The sequence below is a fragment of the Leptopilina heterotoma genome, unplaced genomic scaffold (assembly GCF_015476425.1).
Source record: "Leptopilina heterotoma isolate Lh14 unplaced genomic scaffold, ASM1547642v1 Lhet_91, whole genome shotgun sequence".
In the NCBI taxonomy this organism is placed as follows: Eukaryota; Metazoa; Arthropoda; class Insecta; order Hymenoptera; family Figitidae; genus Leptopilina; species Leptopilina heterotoma.
The window spans coordinates 667,848-689,862 of NW_025111197.1; the positions used below are offsets into that span (position 1 = coordinate 667,848).

The 22,015-nt window shown below is 20.6% G+C and overlaps 2 protein-coding genes across 3 annotated transcripts in view; one reads left to right on the top strand and one right to left on the bottom strand.

The window, feature by feature from the left end:
- The window catches only part of LOC122511924 (nuclear migration protein nudC), a 52,660-nt gene that overhangs the window by 12,222 nt on the left and 18,423 nt on the right, over positions 1 to 22,015 (top strand). The window lies entirely within an intron of this gene.
- The window catches only part of LOC122511925, a 36,805-nt gene that overhangs the window by 6,292 nt on the left and 8,498 nt on the right, over positions 1 to 22,015 (bottom strand). The window contains exons 1-2 of one of the 2 annotated variants that reach the window (XM_043627492.1): positions 10,076 to 10,517; positions 2,045 to 2,227 (exon numbers count right to left, since the gene is read on the bottom strand). In XM_043627492.1, coding sequence (XP_043483427.1) covers positions 2,045 to 2,227; positions 10,076 to 10,135 — 243 coding nt within the window. In that variant the 5' untranslated portion in view covers positions 10,136 to 10,517. Of the gene's footprint in view, positions 1 to 2,044; positions 2,228 to 10,075; positions 10,518 to 22,015 lie in introns of those variants that run through there. The other variant, XM_043627494.1, reaches the window with a different exon arrangement.

Consider the following 22,015-nt stretch of genomic DNA (forward strand, 5'->3'; position numbering starts at 1 on the left):
CTTGGAGAAATTTACAATTCTTTTTTATGAAATTTCAAACTTTTTCAAAACAATTTCTTTGAAAATTTTCAAAAAAAATACCTTTTTTAGATATTTTGATTATTAAAAATTTTAATTTTCTAAAATTTGAAATTGAAATCTTTTGAAATTCAATTATTTACAAAAGTAAATAAATTAAAATTAAATAAATATTGTAATCGCATCTCTTATAAAATTTAATTATTGTTTAAATATTTAATTAAAATTATTCTGAAAATCAATTATTTTTAATAATTTTTAAGAAAGTTCTTTGGAAATTCAATTATCTAATCAAAGAAAGATCACTTAAAATAATTTAAAAGAATTTCAATAAAAATTTTTCAAAAAATTTAGTTTTTTTTAAATGAATTGAAATTTTTCAAATTTTTCTTACACATATTGCATGAAAATATTTATTTTTTTTTATAAAATTCTACTTATTTCAATGAATTCAAATTGAGATTTTTAAAAATTTTAATTTTGAATAATTTAAATTAAAAATTCTGAAGAAATTAGTTTTTCTTAAAAATTTTGGTTCAAGTGTTTTAAAAATTAATACAATTTTTTAATTTGATTGAAAATTTTTTTCGAATTATCGAAATAAGTATTGTAAAATTTAATTGAAAACAATTTAATTTTAGACGTATTTTAAAATAAAAATTTTCTTTTTCTTTTAAAATCGAATTCTCAAAAGATTTTTTCAAAATTACAAAAAAATAATTACTTTAAAGAAAATTTTACTTAAAAATTCTCAAAAGTACCTAATTCAATTTTGAAAGAATTACTGTTGTAATTTTTTTTTTAAATAATTAAATTTCAAAAGATTTGAAATTATAATTTTTAAAAATTTTAGTTCTTGTAAAAAAATAAATAACAATAAGTATTTAAAATAATAATTTAATAAAATTACTGAATCATTAAATAATTTAATTTAGAAATTCTAGAAAAAATTGAACCAAAAAATTAATTTTTTCTCAAAATAATTGATGAATTACCGAAAACAATTGAAAATTTCGTTAAATTTTATATTTTAATAAAATTATTACCATATTTAAAAACAATTTTGTCTGGTTAAAAAAATTTTTAAATAGGATAAAAATTATTTAAAAAACATTAAATTTCATTTCTGTCAAAATCTAAAAAAAATAAACATTTTATAAAATGACTAACTTCAGGTGTGGACAGAATGAAGGAATGACGGAACGACGGTTATTATATACATGATTCTCAAATTAATTGGAATTTTGCAAAAATTAAATTGAAAATAATTAAATTTGTTAAAGTTAAAAAGAAATTGAATTTTCAAAATATTAAAAAAATGAAAAAAATTTATTAAAATTTTAAATAATTGGTTGATTAATTTAATTTTACAAAAAGTCTCAATCAATTGAATTTTCCAAAAAATGTTATTTAAAATTTAGAAAAATTAGATTTTTAAGAGATTTCAGTTGTATTTTGAAAGATAATTGGATTTTTATAAACAAATAATTAAAATGATTTTAATTTAAATTTTTTAAATTTAAATTCCTTAAAATTCTATTAAAATTAATTGAAGTTTCCCAAAAATTCGATTAAAAATATTTGAATTTTTTAAGAAATTTTCGAAAATAATAAAGTTAACTTCATCGCTGTAACTAATTTTATTTTTAATTTAATTTTATCACCTATTTTTTTATTAATTTTATTTTTTAGTTTTAATTGAAAATTTTTGTTTATAAAAATGGTCTTTTTTATGATTGAACTCCCATTGAATTTTTTTTTTAAATAGAATTCAGGAAAAAACTCATAAATCGTTGACTTTGATACTGAATTTATTAAAAACTCATAAACCTATCTAGGAATCAGGCCAAAAGAATATCAAATTTTTATGGCAACCCTTGAATTTTGAAATTGATGCAGAAAGTTTAATGCATAAAAAAACTAGGCTTTGTAAAAGATTATTTATTTTTCCTTCAGATGAATAATATTGACATACAAAATATGTTGAAAAAAATAATACTTTTATAAATTAATAGAGTGATCTTACGTGAGTACTTGCAGTAGATCCTTGTGAGGAAGTCGAGCCTCTAGAAGGAGAAGACGCATGCAAATAATGACGTATACAGTTTTCATTTTCACTGTCTCTTTCATTACGTCCGAGCAAAGTCGGCCTTGGTATATGCCATGAAAGACAATTTGCCACTTCAGAAGCTCCAGTCGTTACCTTGATCTGCAACAAAAAAATTTAATTACTAAATGGAAGTTCCGTAAGATAATTTTTTTTTTTATTTTTTTCACTTCTCAAATTCTTCAACTTAATTGGTTTTACTAATCGAATTTCTTTAAAATTGTTCGACTTGTTTCTTTTTCTTATAATGAAGTTGTAAACACTCAACAAGATTTTTAAGTCTAGTAATTTTTTTTAATTCAAATTCCGTAACTTATAATATTGGATTTTGGATACATTCTCTTTTCAACGATTTTTAATTTTCTGTATGCCTTGAAATTTTTTCCTATGAAATCTGAACCGAAAAAAATCTACAAAAAAAAATAGTTAATACAACAGAGATTTAAAATATACGAACAAACGTTCTAGTTTTTTTTTGTTCAATGAATCCGTAATTAAATGTTAATTACAGATTATATGTCTGTTAATTTAAAGAAACAGAATTCCTGTTTCCTTATAAATTTTTAAATATTGAAACAAAGTTATGTCAGTGTTCTAAAACACTGACGTAATTCTTAGTTAATTGAGAATAATTGCTCTGAGTCACTTGTAATTCACTTATTGCTTTAGAACAATTGGAAGGTGCGCTTAAGTAATAGGCATAAGGACAATGTTGCATGTAACGTCACAAAGGACGATTTTTTTTCTATAAAAAATTGCATAAAATTTCTTTTTTTATAATGAATGTAAATAATTATAACTGCATGGACAATCAGCAGTTAATTAATCTTAGTTAACGATCTTTTGCAAAGGGAAATAGTTTTTTTTATGATGCATTCTATTTGAATAATGATTTATTTTTTTGTTAGTTTTATTAGTTTAAAATAAAAATTGTGAAGCATCATTTTTTTCTTTGGAAACTGAATTGATCATCATCAAAATCGTATTAGAATAATATCAATTTAAATAATTTTTTTTAAATAATAAATAAAATAAATAATAATAAGTAATACTTTTTAATAAAATTAGCACCAAATTACTTTTTTTAATATAAATTTTACTGTAAAACCAAATTAGAAAATCACTCTTTCTTTGTTTTTAATTTCTAATAATTGTTTAATAATTCCGTCAGCCGGAGTAATTTTGAAAGAAAAATAGTTTTTATAATTTCTTTTCTTTGTCAAAAAATATAAATTGCATAATTTTTTGTGGACATTCTTTTAAAGGTTACCTCTAGGTTTTAATATTCAAAACATTTTTTTAACATAATTATTCGAACTTAATTTTCATTTCATCATTGCTAAAGCAGTTGGGGTAATTTTGAAACAGATAATTATTTTAATCATAAGAGGAAGTATAATTTATTTCTTTTGTCCTTATATCGAAACTTTTTAAAAAGTATTTAGCTGCAGTATTTACAATATTTACCGGTTGACAGTAATTATTTACAAAATTTAAAGAAAATTATTTAAAATACTATTAATGTCAATCAAAACGAAGAAGTTGAATATATTTTTTTATGTGTAATTTTTTTTAAATAGTCATTTATCTATAAAATTTTTATAAACAAATAAACGTCTAATAAGGTATTGTTTTATCCTAAAGAACAAATACACTTGAAATTAAAATAAATATTGAACTTTTACACAAATTGATAATTTAAATAAGTAAAAAAATCATTCATATTGAATCTTTATAATTTTGTCAAATTAGAATAGAATTGTTACTATGATAGTTAAAAAATTAATTTAGAATAGTGTTTTCAAAAAAATTTCGAAAAAATCAATTATTCAATAAAATTTTTATACAATTCTTCGAAGTAATTTACTTTCACTCATAATAACATTTTTCTTGGAAATTCAATTTTTTAAAAAAATTTTTGATAAAATTCTAAGTAAGAATTCAATTATTTTCATAAATAATAAAACTCATTGAAGAATTTCAATTATTTTTAATACTATTTTAAATTAATTAATCGAAAAATTCAATTTTTTTGCAAATAAAGTTTTTTACAAAAAATCAATTAAATTTAAAATAAAATTTTCATAATATTTATTATATTTCGAAAAAATTAATTATTTAAAACAATGTTTATAAAATTCTTATAAAGAATTTAATTATTTTAAAAAATAACAAAATTTTTCACAGAAATTCAATTCTTTTTAAACATTTTAACAAAATTTTTCGCAATAGTTCAATTATGTTTATAAATAATAAAATTCTTTTCAGGAATTCAATTATTTTTGAAAAATTTAATAAAATTCTTAGCAACTATTCAATTATTTTCATAAATAATAAAATTCATTGCAGAATTTTAATTATTTTTAATACAATTTGACGGAAATTGATAAAAAAAATTCAATTATTTAAAAAAATGTTTTTTTAATTCTTTGTAAGAATTTAATTACATATTTACAAAAATATTAAAATTTTTCAAAGGAATTCAATTATTTTCAAATATTTTAATATAATTTTTCCCAAGAAATCAAATGTTTACATAAATAATTTTTTGAAAGAATTCAATTCTTCACAAGAATTCAATTATTTTTAAAAGTAATAAATTTTTTCTTGGGAATTCAATTATTTTTAAAAATTCTAATAAAATCGTTCGCAAGAATTCAATTATTTTCATAAATAATAAAATGATTTTTAGGAATTCAATTATTTAAAAAAAAATTTAATAAAATACCACACAGACGTTTAATTATTGTCAAAAATTTTAATAGAATTCTTTGTAAAATTTAATTATTTTTAAAAACTTATCGAAATTCAATGATTTTCAATATCTACTATTTTCATAAGTTTTCCAAAACAGAATCCAATTATTTAGAAAATTTTTTGCAAAAATCTTGGTAAGAATTCAATTCTTTTCATTAATAATAAAAATTTCTCAGGAATTTAATTACTCAAAATAGAATTTGCATGAATTTAGTCGAAAGAAATCAATTATTTAAAAATTTGTATAAAATTCTTCGCAAGAATTAAATTACTTTTATAAATATTTAAATTCTTTCATGAATAATAAAATTCGTTGCAGGAATTCGATTTTTAATCAGGATAAGAAAGAAGTAAATATTTTTGATGAAAATTAGGAAAAAGTCAGGAAAATAAAATATACAATGGAATTTTTGTCAGTTTTGTGAGGTGTCTAAAAAGAGTCTTTTTGGTCGTCAAATTTAATTTTTCGATAGTTATTTTTTTAATTTGAAAGCTACTTTTTTAAAATTAATTATCGAATGCGAAGTCTGATACTCTTTAAAAAATCAATTTTCGTTCTACAAATTTTTAAAAAAATGTTTCTTGGAGTGCGCTTTAAATGTGGTAAAAATTTTAAAACCCTTTGCTATGTTAAATTTTGAGTTATTCAAGTTCAAACTTCAACTTTTACATGCAATTATGTTAAAAATTAAAAATGTCAACCACATCACAATAGAAAAATATTAAAAATCTTGAATAATGATATTCTTTGTATTAATTAATTTATTTTTCACTTATTTATCGAAAGGGATTACATAATTTTATTTAGTAAAAATAAATAAATTGTAGAAAAATATTAGCAATATTATTCGGTATATTGAAAAATAAGACATAAAATTTATACAGCCTTTTTCTTTCGTTCCCCACTAATTTAAGATTAGATAAAACAATTTTGTAATTACTATCTTGTATAGTAATTGTATTGTATTGTTTTAAATGGTTAATTAGGTGTTTTTAAAAAGTTAAAACATCGTTAAATGATATATATTTTTTTTAATGTCTAATATAATTAATTAAATTATTACTGTTAATAATTTGTAATGTCCATAACGATTTTCTAAAGAATTTATTTCTTATAGTTCTTTATTAACAGATTAATAAAATTTTATCTACAGTTTATTTATAATTAAAAAATGAATCAATTTCTTCTTCCTATTTTAAGTGAGGTTCGAGACTCCCATCACTATTTTTAATCTAAACATATCTTCTAAACCCAAAACTTGAATTAGTCTTTACAATGTTTTTTTTTTAATATTTTATTAATTTAAACAATTTTTCTTATTTATTTAATTTAATAACTATTCATTATTAATATTTTTAATTTCTTATAAAAAATTATAAACTGCTTTATAAATCATTTTTATTATTTTTTTTTTATTTTTCATTTTTTTTAAAGCTTTTTCTACGAATCTGAAGTCAAATTTTTAAAGTTCAAAATGGCGGATCCAACATGGCGGTTATTTTTTTCAAAATTGCTCAAATATCTTTCTATTAAAAATTGTCTAAAAATGCAATTTAGTGTTTAAAGTAAGCTATATTTCTTAAATCTTAACAATTTTTTGGAAAGGAGAAGAGAAATAATGTATAAGCCATAATTTTTTAAAAATTCGTATTTTCGATTTTTGAATTATTTAGTAAAAATATTTAAAAATAAACAAATAGTATAAAAAATTTAATCTTTTAGAAATAAGTTTTTTTAGAAAAAGTACCGTTGTATATATTTTAAGAACAAAATTATACCACATATACATTTACTAATACTAAGCTTAGTTAATTCTTGTAAAATTTTCCTCTTTTCTTTATAATCAAATATGAATAACCTATCACGAGTAATAGATAAATAATTACAAAAAGCTATTGAATGTCAATAATTATCATTTTTATAAACATCGGTGTAAATTAAATTACAATTTCAAACAAAAAATTTTAATAATTAGTTTAGTTTTTGAACAATAATTACGGTTATTGCCAGGAGTAAAATTTTTTATTCTAAAGACTATAATTATTATCTTGTAAATATCATTCGTTATATATACAAAAATTTTAGAGAAAATCCTTAGTTATTTATTTTTTTTTTTAATTTTTTCTTTTATGTAAAATATTTGTGTCAATTAAATTTAAAATTCGACTCAAATATAAAAAAAAAAATATTGAAGGACAATGGATATTATTTTTATAACTTTTTTATTAAACATTTTAATAAGACTTGGAAATAACACGAAGATTAAACTGACTGCATTCTAGATTGAATATAAAAGCATGAATTTTATGAATTTTATCGACTGATTTCAGAAATTTCTTTTTAATTCATTTCGAAAATCAATTAATCATTGTTGCTAAACAAACATTTCTCGTCTCGAGAAGAGTAAAATAAATTTTTATTTGTTTAGTAAAGTATTTATAAAAATGATGTCTGTTGATTGCTTAATAAAACATTATTCTTATTTTTTGAAAATTAGTCTTATAATTAATTATGTACTGCCGTACGAAATAAAAACTTAGTTAACTCACTTTGTCGCTAGGGGCGACATTCGCGCAGCTGGGTCGGCGAAAATCCACCTTAACGACAAAGCGACTTAACTTTTTAAAATTTATTTTTTATTTTATAATATTTTAATTTATATTCAGAATATTGTTATTTTTATTTATAATATTTACAGAGTTGACACAGGTCAGGGAAATCAGGGAAAAGTCAGAAATTATTTATTAAAGTCAAGATTTCAATTATCTTTAAAAATAATAAAATTCTTCTTCAAAACTCAATTATTTTCAAAAATTTTAATAAAATTCTTGTCAAAACTTAAATTATTTTCAAAATTTTTCCTCAATTTAATGATTTTCAATATCTACTATTTTAATAAAAAATTTTCCAAAGAATTCAATTATTTAAAAAAATATTGATAAAATTCTAAGCAAACATTAAATTATTTTCATAAATAATAAAAACACAGGAATTCAACTATTTACAAATTTTTGTTAAATTTCTCGTAGAATTTTCTAATAAAAAATGATTTAAAAATGAGTTTTAATTAAAATTTTAGACAATAATTGAATATTAAAAGCATTAGAGTGTAAATTTTTATAAATAATTAAATTTTGAAAAGGTTTCAAATTAAAATCTTTGAAAATTTTGATTTTTCATACATTTAACTGATAATTCTGTAGAATTAATTTTTTTTATAAAAGTTTAATTAAATTTTTTAAAAAAATTATTTCAAGTTTTTATTTTCCAAATATTTAATTGAAAAATTTCCAGATTAATCGAAATTTTGTAAAATTGAATTGTAAACAAATGGATTTTAAAACTCTCAGGAAACTTTAGCAAAAATAATTGATAATTGGATTTTTTCGAAGAGTTTTAATAAAATTTTTGAAAATAATTATATTTTTCGAAGAATGTACTTAAAATTGTATTAAAATTTAAAAATAATTTAAATCTTAAATAATTGAATTTTTGCCACGAATTTTTATTACATTTTTTTTAAATAATTGAAATCCTGTAAAGAATTTTATTATTTATGAAAATAATTGAATTCTTGCAACGAATTTTATTACATTTTTTTTAAATATTTGAATTCTTTTGAGAAATTTTATTAAAACAGTAGATTTTGAAAATCATTGAATTTTAGCGAAGAATTTCATTATTTGTGAAATGTAATTGAATTCTTGCAAAAAATTTTTGTAATAATTACATTTTTCGAGGAATTTATTTTTAAGTGTATTAAAAATAATTGAATTCTTTCAACAAGTTTTATTACATTTTTTAAATAATTGAATTCTTGCGAAGGATTTTAATAAAATTTTTGTAAATTATTTAATTTTTTTTGAAAAATTTTATGGAAATTTAAATTATGTATTGTGAGTTGTTGAATTTCGTAAAGATTTGAATTTGAAATTTTCTAAAAATCTTAATTCCTATGCAGTAATAATAATGATTAAATATTTATTTACAAAATAATTTATTGATATTTTCGAATAATTTTACAATTAAAAAAATCCAGAAATAAATTTAAGTTTTAGAGTGAATCAGAATATTTTTTAGGGTCAGGGAAAAAGTCATTATTTTTTTCTGGAAATCAGGAAAAAGTCAGGGTAAAACAAAATTAATTTTTTATGGCAACCCTGATTTATTATTTTTTTGTTTTTTTTTTTTTATTTATATTATTTATATTTATAAAATTTCTAAATTTAAAATATTGTAATTTAAAAAAATTTTTTAATTAAAATAAATTTAAATAATGTTTTATTTAAATAAATGATGGACAAGTTTTGAACGTTTAAATGAACGAAATCTTTTTCGTTATAAATATTTAAAAAATATAGTTACTTTAATAAAAATTAAAAATTTAATTTAAACAATTGGAAACTTTATAATTATAATTTTTTTCTACACAGCGAAATATTATTACAACAAAATTCAAATTTAAGCAATAAATAAATTTTGTTGTTCAGAACTGTAGGAAGATTAATTTTTTGTTTTACAGTCAAAAACTTTTAATCTGTTTATTAAAAACCTCAACTTAATTTATTTAAAACTTAATTTAAACATTTGAAACTTTATAATTATTTTATGCATAGCGCGATGTTATAATAAAATTAAAATTTAAGGAAGAATAAAATAAATTTTGTTCATTTAAACCCTCCGAATTTTAGGAACACGAATTTAATGTTTTCTAAAAAAACAAATTAATTTGTAAATGTCCGAGTTAAATTATTTAGAAGTTGGATATGACATATTTTTTAATAATTTATTATTTATTATTATTAATTATTAATAATTTTTTGTTTAATATTATTAATAATTTATTATTTATTATTATTAATAATTTATTATATAAATAAAAACAAATGTAAATTTAGCTTCTCAGCCGACACTGAATACTAAATTGCATTTTTGAATGACTGTACACTGTAAAATTTTTGCTTAAATTATTTGTATCCCCTGTTTTCCTCTATATATTTAAAACAGGTTTAGATTCAGTTCCCGCGAGCGTTAAATTTTTTTGCTTCTTTATAATATTGTCCTTGGCAAATGTCGACGTGAATTTTGTCCATTTTTATATTTTTTATCCATTTTTGTCTCAATTTTTCTACTTGAAGAGTGATTTTGTTCTTTTTAATATTTTTGATGGTAAAAATCCACTGATGACTTACGTCTGGTGCAAGATCCTCATATTCCTCAACTTTGATACAAATTCCTGCAATATTACTCATTTGTAATGACACAACCAATTTTTTTTTTAACACAAACTTTATTTTAACCACTCGATAAATTTTGAAAATGCAGTGAGGTGTTTTTTTTATCCCGAGAAGCTCGATTTGCACTCTTGTGCTCTGTGCTTTGACTATCCGTTACAAAATTTTTTTTTTTTTTTTATTCAAATAGAGTATCAATGGGCATATTTTAATTTTTGAATTTTACAAATTGCTAGAGCCTTTGCAAAAATAAATTTTTCTTTTGGAAAATTCGTGCACAGAATCACTGCAAAATGAATACACACACGCCGTCTCAAGATAGTTTTTTCTCTCGCAACGTATGCGACTAGAAGTACCACTACATCTGGCCTTTGTGCTGAGTCCTTTGCTGTTGGATCAGTTTGGCTTTATACCTTCGCATCTCCCACTACAAGAAAATATAGTCCGTTTACATCTACAGTAAACTCCTTCACAAAGCTGATCTTTATATTCCCTTTGAAGTTATTCGTCGTTGATTACAGGTGTAGCGCAAGGTCAAACATAAAACGAGAGAGATGCGTTTGGGAAAAATCGCTTGGAAAATGTTATGATCTTCCGAGAAAACAATTTATCTTATTATCTTTGTATGTATATAAAAGAGTCACTGCAAATTTCTTTTTTATTCAAAATAATATTAATATATGAAAAAAGTAGTGTTATTTTACAATAATTTTAACTATTTTAATGCTGTTAATTGTCGTATTATTGCTGTATATTATTTCTTTGTTTGATTGACTTTTTCCACTGCAATTCAATTCAATAATTCGAAATAATTTCATTCCCTATTAGTTCGCATTTTCTTATTTCTATTAATATTTTAACAAACTATTGAAAATGATGCAAAAAAATTTTTTTCCAGAGATTTTCCAGATATAATAATAAATGTTGGTATAATAAATGAAAATAAATAGTATTAAATTTGTTTTAGTTCGCATTTTCTTATTTCTATTAATATTTTAACAAACTATTGAAAATGATACACAAAAATTTGTTTCTAGAGAAACAATTTTTTTTTATTATTATTGTAATAAATTTTGTTGATAAAGGAAAATAAATAGTGTTAAATTTGTTTTGCTTAAAAAAAAGGTGTCTTGAAATTAATAACCTGTTACGTAGGTAAGGAGGTCAAGTATAAATGTGTTTTTTTATTTATTCATTTTGGTAAAACGTGGATAATGTTGGACAATATTTTTTTTTAAATTGTCGCGGACTTTTTTTTGTTGTTCAAAAAAGTAGATACTGATAATGCTGATAATAATTTACAAGGAGAATTTTTCTTGTCTAAAAGTAACCGAGACTTGATTAATATAGCAGTTGCAATATTCCTTGTTTAAATTTATCCGAGTAACGTGATTACTAATAAACAAGTGTTGATTAAAATTAATCATATTTTTTTGTGTAATGTTTAATTTAAAAAATTTTTTCCATGTAATTCTCTTATTAGTTTTTGATATAATTCGTAAGATTTTATAATCTTGCAGCAAAAACTTTAATAAATATCTAATTCTTCATTTGTGATGCGCTGAAGAAAGGTACATAAAAATCTAACAATTTTAGGTTATGTTTGTAATTTTTTGAATAAAAATACACAAAGAAGATCAACTCTCAATGGAAAGCACTGGTATTTAAGTCTTCGTTACTTTTAAAATAAGTAATAAAAACTGATTTTAGTTTTAAATTAAGCACAAAAATTTTTAATTAAAGTAAAAGTAAGGCAAACATAACCTGAAAATGATTAACTTCTTAAGTACCCTTCTTCTGAGCACGTGACATTTTATAAATTCAATTTCCGAATGCAATGAAAGAATAATTTATATTTACACGGAAAAAATCTTGGGTGACGTGCCGTTCCAAGTAGACCGAAAATGTACGAATGCGATACGACTTTAGTTTGGAGGAGCTGCATTTCCAACTTGGGCGTGCTGAACGCCCAAGATGCGGCTATTGCAGTCCCAAGGTTTTGAGTCTCAAATCTTGGGTGTTCAGCGCCACCAACATGGGAACGTAGATTTCCCGAATTGAGAACGTAGCACATCCAAACTATAGTTCCTCCACTTTCCGACGATTGGGATTGCACGTCACCCAAGATTTTTTCCGTGTACAAAATGTTTTATTTACTTCTGTTTCTTATTGGGAACGGCTAAACTGCGATACGCCATCTGGTGGTGAAAATTGGAACTAGAGAGATCGGTCTGGTTTAAGGGAAAATACACGTGACAGATGTAAATAACATATTAAATCGTTTTATATTTTAGGTTTAAAATAGAAAGAACTTCATAAAAAGTAAATAATAAATTGAAGAAATTAAATCGAATTTTGTCGGAGTAAGATTTACTCCCAAAACATCGAAAACCAATAATTTTTGCTCAGTTTTTGGGTGCAGCAGTAGAAAGTGCTGTATTCGTAAAATTGTAAAGTAATATCATCAAAACATAAACATAAATTTTTTTCTAAATATTTTGTGGCAATATTGTTGCTTTATCTATAATTAAATTATTTAGCGAATATTTTTTTTCGTTGGTCAATGTTTTAAAGTTCAACTTGGTCAAAGATTTCCAAGAGCTGGAGAATTAATGGTCAATTTCGAAAATAAATTGGGCATAAAAGAGTCGCATTTCACAAAAGATGATTATTCTTTTTTACTGAAGCAGGGAAGTTATTAAAAATTGTATTAAATCTGCTTAAATATAATTAAGGCTTTAAATTGTTACAGAATTACTATTTGTGATGCGCTCTCAAAAATTTTATAGGTTATGTTGACGACAGTTTTATCTTGATTAAAAGCATTGAAAGTTTCTTTTTGTTCCTGTAAAATCGAAATCAGTTTTTATTGAATATTTTGGGAATAATGAAGATTCAAACATTATTGGATTATCACGCATATTCGATGTTTGCAAACAGAATGCAATGAACTTTTGGTTGATTTTGATTTTTCCATTGCAGTTTTCTACAAAAGGTAACATGTCCGGCATTTTTTATAACCTTTCACCCTCTATAAAATTCGACTTAAATGTGTCGAATTGGTGAAAACTAATATTTCTGTTCAAAAAAGCTGCATTTTTTGATTTTCAATCAAAATTACACGTGTTTACTTTACATCTGTCATTAAAACAGACCGATCTCGCCGGCCATATTGGTTTGTGACGTCACGACCACCGTTCCCAATTATTAATTTTACATTTAATTATTATTTTTAATAAAAATTACATATAATTAAATAATTAAAATTTTCTATTTGAAATTTAATGACAATTCTTTATTTTTTATAAAAAATATAATTTTAAGGACAGTTTTATTTTTAAATTTAAAAAATATATTAAGAATTATTTGGACGACTCGAGTAGAAATTGACATCTTTTGAGCAACACTGGAATTCTGGTAATAAGTTAAAATCTAATTTTCTTAAATTCAATTATTTTCCGAATTTTCTGATTGAATTCTTCAACAATATGACTATGTTTCAAAATAATTTTTAAAAGTAAACAAATAAAATTCATTAAAATATAAAATTTATTTCAATGAAATTTGACATCAATGGTTTCTATTATTTAAAATAATTTTAAGGAAATCGATTCAAAAAAATATAATTACACTTTTTCAAGAAACAATTTTGTTTGGAATTTCTAAATTACATTAAATTTAATTAATTAAATTGTTCAAAACTTCTAAAATTTTTGTTAAACAAATATTTAAAAACTTATTGTTATTTATTTTTTCACAGGAATTAGAGTTTTAAATAATTTCAATGCGCAAAACCTTTTGGAATTTAATTATTTCAAAAAATTTGAATCGTAATTCTTTCAAAATTCAATTATTTTCTTTGGAATTTTTAAATAAAATTATTCAAAACTTTAATAAATTCGCTTTTTTCTACAGAAAATTTCAAAATCTTGATTTTCGACTTTTATATTCAAAAATTTAATAATTTTTGCAAATAGAAATTTTAATATTTTTATACTTAGACAACGATTAATAATTTTCAAAGAAATCAATTTAAAAATATTTATAAATTTAATTATTTCCTAAAAATTCTATTATAACGTTTGAAATATTCAACTGTTTTCTAAAATTTTAACTGGAAATTTTTTTAAAAATCAATTTCTATCAAATTTTAACAACAAAAATTGGATTATCTAAATAAAAACAATTTTTGTAAAATTTAATTATTTTCTAAATTTTTTGTTACAATTCTTTAAAAATACAATTATATATAAAAAAAATTGTTTAATGTAAAAAAATATAATTCAAAGAAAAACCTTTTTAAATTTAATTATTCCCCTTTTTTATCCCCTTAAATTAATAAAATTTCCTAAAACACCTGAAATCATTAATTTTCTCCCCTTTTTCCCTTATTTTTAAGAAAAAATTGTAAAAATTATCTTTTTTTGAAAGTTAGAAAACTTTTTAGTTATGCTTGAAAAAAAAATTTTTACTTTTCATAAAATTTTTAAAAATTTTAGTATTTTGAAACTTAAAAATCTTTTTATATTATTTCTCAGTCTTTTAGAAATTTTTTCATAAAAGGTAACAAATATAAAATGATTTTTACTTCTAAGAAAAATTCAAATTGTTTGGAATTTTTGACAAACTGGCGCCTCTTCGACCGGTTCGCGGTCGACTTGGTTTACGTTCAACATGTCCATTTATTTAAAAAAGTTTTAATGTTTTAAAAAATTTCTTTAAATTTCTTTTAATTTCTATTTAGTTTCTACATTTATATTAATTAAAATTAAATAAAAATTTCAACTCTAATTTTTTTTATAAAAGTTTTTTCAAATTTTTCTCGAATTTCTAATTTTTTATGAAAAAAAATTGTCTTTGAAAATAGTAAAAGTTTTTCTGGAAATGACTTACTATTTTTGAAGGAAATATTTCCAAGTTACAAGCAGAGATGTTAAAAATGGGTCTCAAAACCTATTTAAAATGCTAAATACTAAATGGTATCACAAAAAGTATTTCAAATATAAAATATAAAATCGTTTTCAAAAAGTTATTTCAAATGCAAAATAGAAAATACGCATTTTCAAAATGGTTTTACAAAATAAAATGCTTTTTTTTAAATGAACTTTATTTTTACGTAACTTTTTGACTTTTCCATAAAATAAGATTGTATCTTTTTTGAAACTGTTTTATATATTATTCTATTAATTTTATTTTATACAATAAACTACTTTTTTGAAAAAATTGTAAGAAAACTTTGTCAGCGCAATTAAATAAAATATCTCATTTTCGAATGCTGGATGTGAAATCCTATGTAAATATTGAACCTGAAAATTTCTGTTTTTAGCATGTAAAAATGAATATTTTCCCAAAAAGTTTGGTAAAATTTAAAAGAAAATGAATTAGCCGGAGAACCTCCTTAAAAGAAAAAATTGCTACAATATAAAAAAATTTTTCTTGTCAAAATCAATCAAAATGCAAAATGGTTTTCGGCAAATGCATTTAAAATGTAAAATGAAAATAGGCATTTGGCATTTTCTATTTTGCATTTGAAATAGATTTATTTGAAATAGTTAACATCTCTGGTCACAAGTTGGATTTTACTAATTTTCTTCTGAAATTTACTTTGTATATCGTAAAATTATTCTAATTTAGAAACAAAAATAGCGTTGTAATAAAAATTTGGATTTAGAATTTAAAGAAAGTTACGGACTACGAAAAAAATTTTCAATAAATGACATAAAAAGTTCAACAAAAAAATAATTTAATTTAAAAAAAGCTGAAGTTAAAAGAAAAAGTAATATAAAGAAAATCTTTGAAATAAATTTTATGCGCTGTATAATATAATAATTTTTTTTTAATTTAGAAATCCCCCTTTTTTTAAACTGAATCTAAAAGAAAACGTAAAGAAAATCTTTGAAAAAAATTTTATGCGCTGTAATACAATAATTTTTTTTTCTTAATTTAAAAATTTCCCTTTTTTTAAACTGAATCCATTTTTTGAAAAATAAAATCCCTTTTACCTAATATATTACATGCGAAAATGATTGGGGTACAAAAGTTCCAAAACGGAAGTTCCAATCGAAAAATTCCAAGAAAAAAGTTCCAAAATGAAAAGATCCAAAATTTATTTTTCCAAAGTACAAAAGTTCCAAAGTCCAAAATGTTCAAAATATAAATTTACCAAAGTGTAAAATTTTCAAAAAAAATTTCCAAAATAAAAAGTGTTGAATTGTTAAATAAGTGAAAAGTATTGGAGTTGTTTGAAAAAATAAGGCATCTCCAATATTTCACATTATTTTTTCTATCTGAATGCTTGTAATACAGAAATCCTTCGATATGTAAATAATTTTTTTCCGACTTGTATTATTTCTACCATAATTAAAATTTACAATTTAATATAATTTCACTGTTCACTATTTTATAGTTTACATAAAATTTTAAATTAAAATAAAATTTTTAATTTTACTAATTTACAATTTAATTAATATAATTTCACTGTTCACTATTTTATAGTTTAAATAAAATTTCTAATTTTACTAATTTACAATTTAATATAATTTAACTGTTTACTATTTTTAAATTTGGAAAAAAAATTTTAATTTCACAACATAATTTTGGAATGAGCACACGTTGAATAAAATTTTTGATTTGAAATTTAAAAAATAAAAAAAAACAATGTTTGGAAAAAACGACTATTGGAAAAATAATACTTTGGTAAAAATGGCCTTTGGAAAAATAATACTTTGGAAAAAATATCATTTGGGAAAATAATAATTTGGATCCTTCGGAATTGGAACTTCTGTTTTGGAACTTTTGACTCCATACCGCGAAAATCACTGTTATCCCTATTATTGTTTTTTATTATTATGATTTAAATATAATTTTGCATTTGCAATTTATTTTTGGGCAAAAATTTTGCATATATTATAGTTTCAAAAGGTAGACCGTTATCGATTTTAAAAAAAAACTGTGGAGGAAGTTTTTGTTATGTCAAAAATTTTATCTGACTTATCAAATCGATTTTATGCTTATATATTGAAGTCTTTCGCTCTAGGCAAAAATGTCTTCCGAATCCGGGTTCTGATGAATCAGAATATTTAGATCTAATATTAAAATATTGTCAATAATATAAAGTAAATATATATGCAGCAAACGGAAGAAAAAATTAATTCAACTTTTACTTATTTCTATTTCCTCAAAACTATCAATTTCTAAACAAGGTCTCGGCTTGCCTCTTTTTTTTAAATATAGTAAAGTGTATTAATATTGCAAGAATAGTATATTTATCATGAAACACGAAATGATCCAAGTCACTAAATTGATGCTAAGTTCCCTTTCCTCTATCGGCCTCGCTTACACTCATCTCCGGTTCCCAAGGTAAAGAATGATTATGCTTCTCATCATATATATATACATATACATATACATACAAACATACATTTATAACACAAGGAGAATGATTTGTGAGAATGGTGATTTCAATGCTCGCGCAAGTGCTTATTATCGAAAGAAAAAAAAATTTATCAACTGATCGAAAATTGAAGAGAATACTTGAATTTTCATTAGTTTTCCTTAAAGTTGTTATAAATCGTTAAGTAATTTTTTTTTATAAATTTAATTTCTGAATCGTTTAGATTGAGTGCTGGGTAATTTATTCTTTTAAATTTACTCTCACATTTGTTAATGAATATACCATCTAGATAGCATTCAGGTGATTTTTTTTTAGTATTAAAATTGCAGGAACTTTATGACATTACCTTCTTTAAGTTTTATGTGAAAATTGTGGAATAAGCAATAAATGCATAAAATTTCTTACGTAGGCTATATAATAATAATAATAATTATCAGCTACTGTTCGATACTTGGAAAAACTGTTTAATGCATAATTTTAAATATTTAATTTTTCATTTGACAAGTTGTTAAGTATTTAATTAAAATCAAATTACTTCTAAATATTAAAAATCGAATTTTATTTGCAGACTTTACATTCATCTACTAAAACCTACTGTTTACTACTTTTTTTACGATTAGCTACTATTTGGATACTTTTTTTTAAATTTGTAACACTAAAAGCTACTTTTTCAAATTTTTAAGAATTTTTACTACTTTAAATTCGCTAATAGTTGGAGAAAAGAAATTATTATAATAAAATTCTTAAAATAAATTCAACAAATTTTTATAAAATTCTTCGAAACAATTGATTTATTTTCAAAAAAATGCTTGGAAAATTTTCAATACTATTTTAATTCAATTCTTTGAAATCATTCTAAGTATTCAAATAAAAATAATTTAAAATTTAAATTATAGCTTAAAATTAAAAATGTTGAACATAACTAAATGATTTTAAAGAATTGAATTAAAATTGAATTAAAAATTCCTCTTAAGAATTCAAATATTTTCACAAGTAATGCAATTTTTCAGAGGAATTCAATTATTTTCAATATAATTTTCATTCAATTTTTTTAAATTATTTGAAGAATTCAAATAAAAATAATAAAAAATAAAAATTATAATTTAAAATTAAAAAAGTTGAACATATGTATAATTAAATGATTTTAAAGAATTAAATTAAAATTATATTGAAAATTCCTCTCAAGAATTCAATTATTTTCATAAATAATAAAATTCTTCAGAGGTATTCAATTATTTTCAATACAATTTTAATTCAATTCTTTGAAATCATTCTAATAATTCAAATAAAAATAATATAAAATCAAAATTTTTTAAAATAATTTTTTTTAAATTTTTTAAATTATTTTTTAAAATTGTATTCAAAATAATTGAATTCCTCTGAAGAATTCAATTATTTACATAAATAATAAAATTCTTGAGAGGAATTCGATTATTTTCATTAAAATTTTAATTTAATTCTTTGAAATAATTTAATTGTTTTCATAAATTTTAATAAAATTCTATACAAGAATTTAATTATTTCATACTCAAAATGATAAAATGTTATTATTATGTGAAATAAAATATTTTCAAAAAAATTTTTGCACAGAAATTAATTATTCAAATAGTTTTATAAAATTCTTTGAAAGAAATTTATTATTTTTTAAAATTTTGATAAAATTTGCTTAGAAGAATATTAAATTATTATTTTCATAAATAACAAATTTCATCAGAAGAAATAAATTATTTTAAATGCAATTTAAGTTATTCGAAATAATTGAATTATTTCTTTTAAATTTTGTAAAATAAAAAAAAATCAATTATTAAAAAAAATTGAATAAAATTAGTTGGAGGATTTTAATTATTTTTGAAAAATAATAAAATTCGTTGTAAGAATTCAATTATTTTTATAAATAATAAAATTCGTTGCAAGATTTCAATTATTTTTGTAAATAATTAAATTCTCTACAGGATTTTAATTATTTTACTGCAGTTGGAAATGAATTTTTCGAAAAATGTAATTATTTTCTAAAGTTTTTATTAATATTCTTCGAAAGAAATGAATTATTTTGAAAAATTTTGATAAAATTCTTTTTAAGTATTCAAATTTATTTTATTTTTTTTGTTGAATCAGTTATTCAATAAATTATTTATTTTTGCATTTAAATAATTGATTTTTGTAGAACTTTCGAATAAGAATTAATTTAAAAATAAATTACAGTTAAAATTTTAATTTATAATTGAATATTAAATGCGTTATAATAGGAATTTTATAGAAATTGTTATTTCTATGGAAAAATAAATAAGTATTCATATACTTTTTGAATACAAATTTGATTAATTTTAATTTAGTAATTATCAAAAAGAAAAATTTGTCTTTTGAAAAATTGTAACTTTCAATGTAGTTAAATTCTCGTAAACATTAAAAACATTTATTTAAATTTTCAATTAATGAAAAATTTTGTCAAATTTAATTAAAATAAATTTTATATTTAAAAAAAATTAATTTTCTTATTTTTTAAAATCATTTTGCAATTATAATCGAATTTTTTAAGAATTTTTAAATTTCTAACTAAAAGTTTGGAAAATAATTGAAGTTTAGAAGAATTTAGAATTGAAGTTATTACCGGGAAAAAAATATTTTTTATGGAAATCAGGAAAATGTCAGGAAAATACTAAATGAAATTTTTGTGAATTTTGTGAATAGTTTAAAACGAGTTTTTCAGTCGACAAATTTAGTTTTTCGATAGTAGCTACTTTTTTATTACTTTTTTCAATCTTAAAGCTACTTTTGCTACTTTTTAAAAATAAATTATTGAGTGCGAAGTCTGGATTCGAAAATAAAAAAGTATATACTATAAAAAATTCATTTTAATTCATATACTGTTAATCGGGGTAAATATGTAACACTCATTGGGGTAAATTTGAAACGGAAATTTTTTGCCTAAAATTTGTATAATAGTTTACTTTAAATTTCTGTTTAATTTTTTTAGTCAAAGACAAAGAGAAAGAAACGCAAACTTGCTTTTTTTCAAAGAGAAAAAAAGCAAGAACTGAATTCGAAAAATTAAAGAAAGGCCTAATTATATTTATTTAAGGATAGTGTTTTTTCAATAATTTTGTATACATTTCAGTTTAAAATTCCTAATAAAAAGTTTGGCATACAGAAATGATCTCAAAAAAATTTTTTTAATTCCAATTCCAACAGATAATATTCAGAATAATATTTACAACACATTTTTTAAAAATAAATTAAGATAAATTAAAGAAGTTTAAAATTTTAATCAGTAAAAATTTCACATTCAAAATTTATTAAATTTCTTTAAAATGTAACAATTTTTCTCTTTTAAAAAAAGTACAGACTGTAAAAATTTGTAAAAAAAAAACTACTTCTTATTCTACAAACGAATTAGTTTTTGTACTAGATTATCAGTCAGAGAAATTTAAAAATTGTTTTCATTATAATAATTTAACCTTTTTAAAGTAATGCTTAAAATGAAACTATTTCCTAAAATGATTTTTAACAAAAATAAACCTGTTTCTTCCTTGTAATGTGACTCTCTAGACTTTTTTTTAAGCCCAGAGTTGAGAATTCGATATAATTCGGAGTTTTTCAAATGTTTCTCAAGATTTCTCAACTCTGACCTCCGTCTGATGTAAGTGAGTATACGTGCAAATGGGTGCGTCGCATCGATGTTACGACACTTAAAATTAGCAGTTATTTTGTTTTCCGGTTCCCCTGTATGTTTGTTTATTAAATTATTAATTATTAAATTCGATTAAGTTTTATTAAAATTAATATTACTTTTTATTATTAAAATTTATTACCTATTATATTTATTTATAAAATTTTTATAGTAATTATTATATTAAAATAATTATGTTTAATTCTGTTAATGAAAAAATAAATTTAATCGTTTAATAAACAATTTAAAATAAAAAGGTTTAGAAAGTTATAAAGCCCATTGTTAGTTAAAAAAAAATTCTTTTTAAAATTTAATAAAAATGTATTGTTATTAAAAAAATATAATTTTTCTATTCAAAAATACGTTTATATTTCAAAACAACTTTTAATATAGTAATAAAATTAAATTCTTTGAAATAAAACATTTATTTTAATGAAATTTTGCAAATATTAAAATATTTGCAAAATTGTTTCGATTATTAAATTTATTTTCGGGACTTCAATTAACTTCAAAAAAAATTGTACATACAATTTTTCAAAAACCTAACATTTTTAGAATTTCAACATTAAATTTTTTAAAACTTCAATAATTTTTGTTAAACAAATATTTAAAAACTTATTGTTATTTATTTTAATTGAAAAGTCAGGGATTGTTATTAAAATTACTGGAAAAAATTGGTAAATGTTTAGAATTAATAAGAAAATTCTGAATTTTTGTTTTTATTAAACTTAATAAAGTATTTTTTTGAAAAATTTTAATTTCAATTATGTTGAAATTATAGTTTCCATTTTTTTTAATTTTAACTCAATTCTTTGAAAGAATTCAACTATTTTAATAA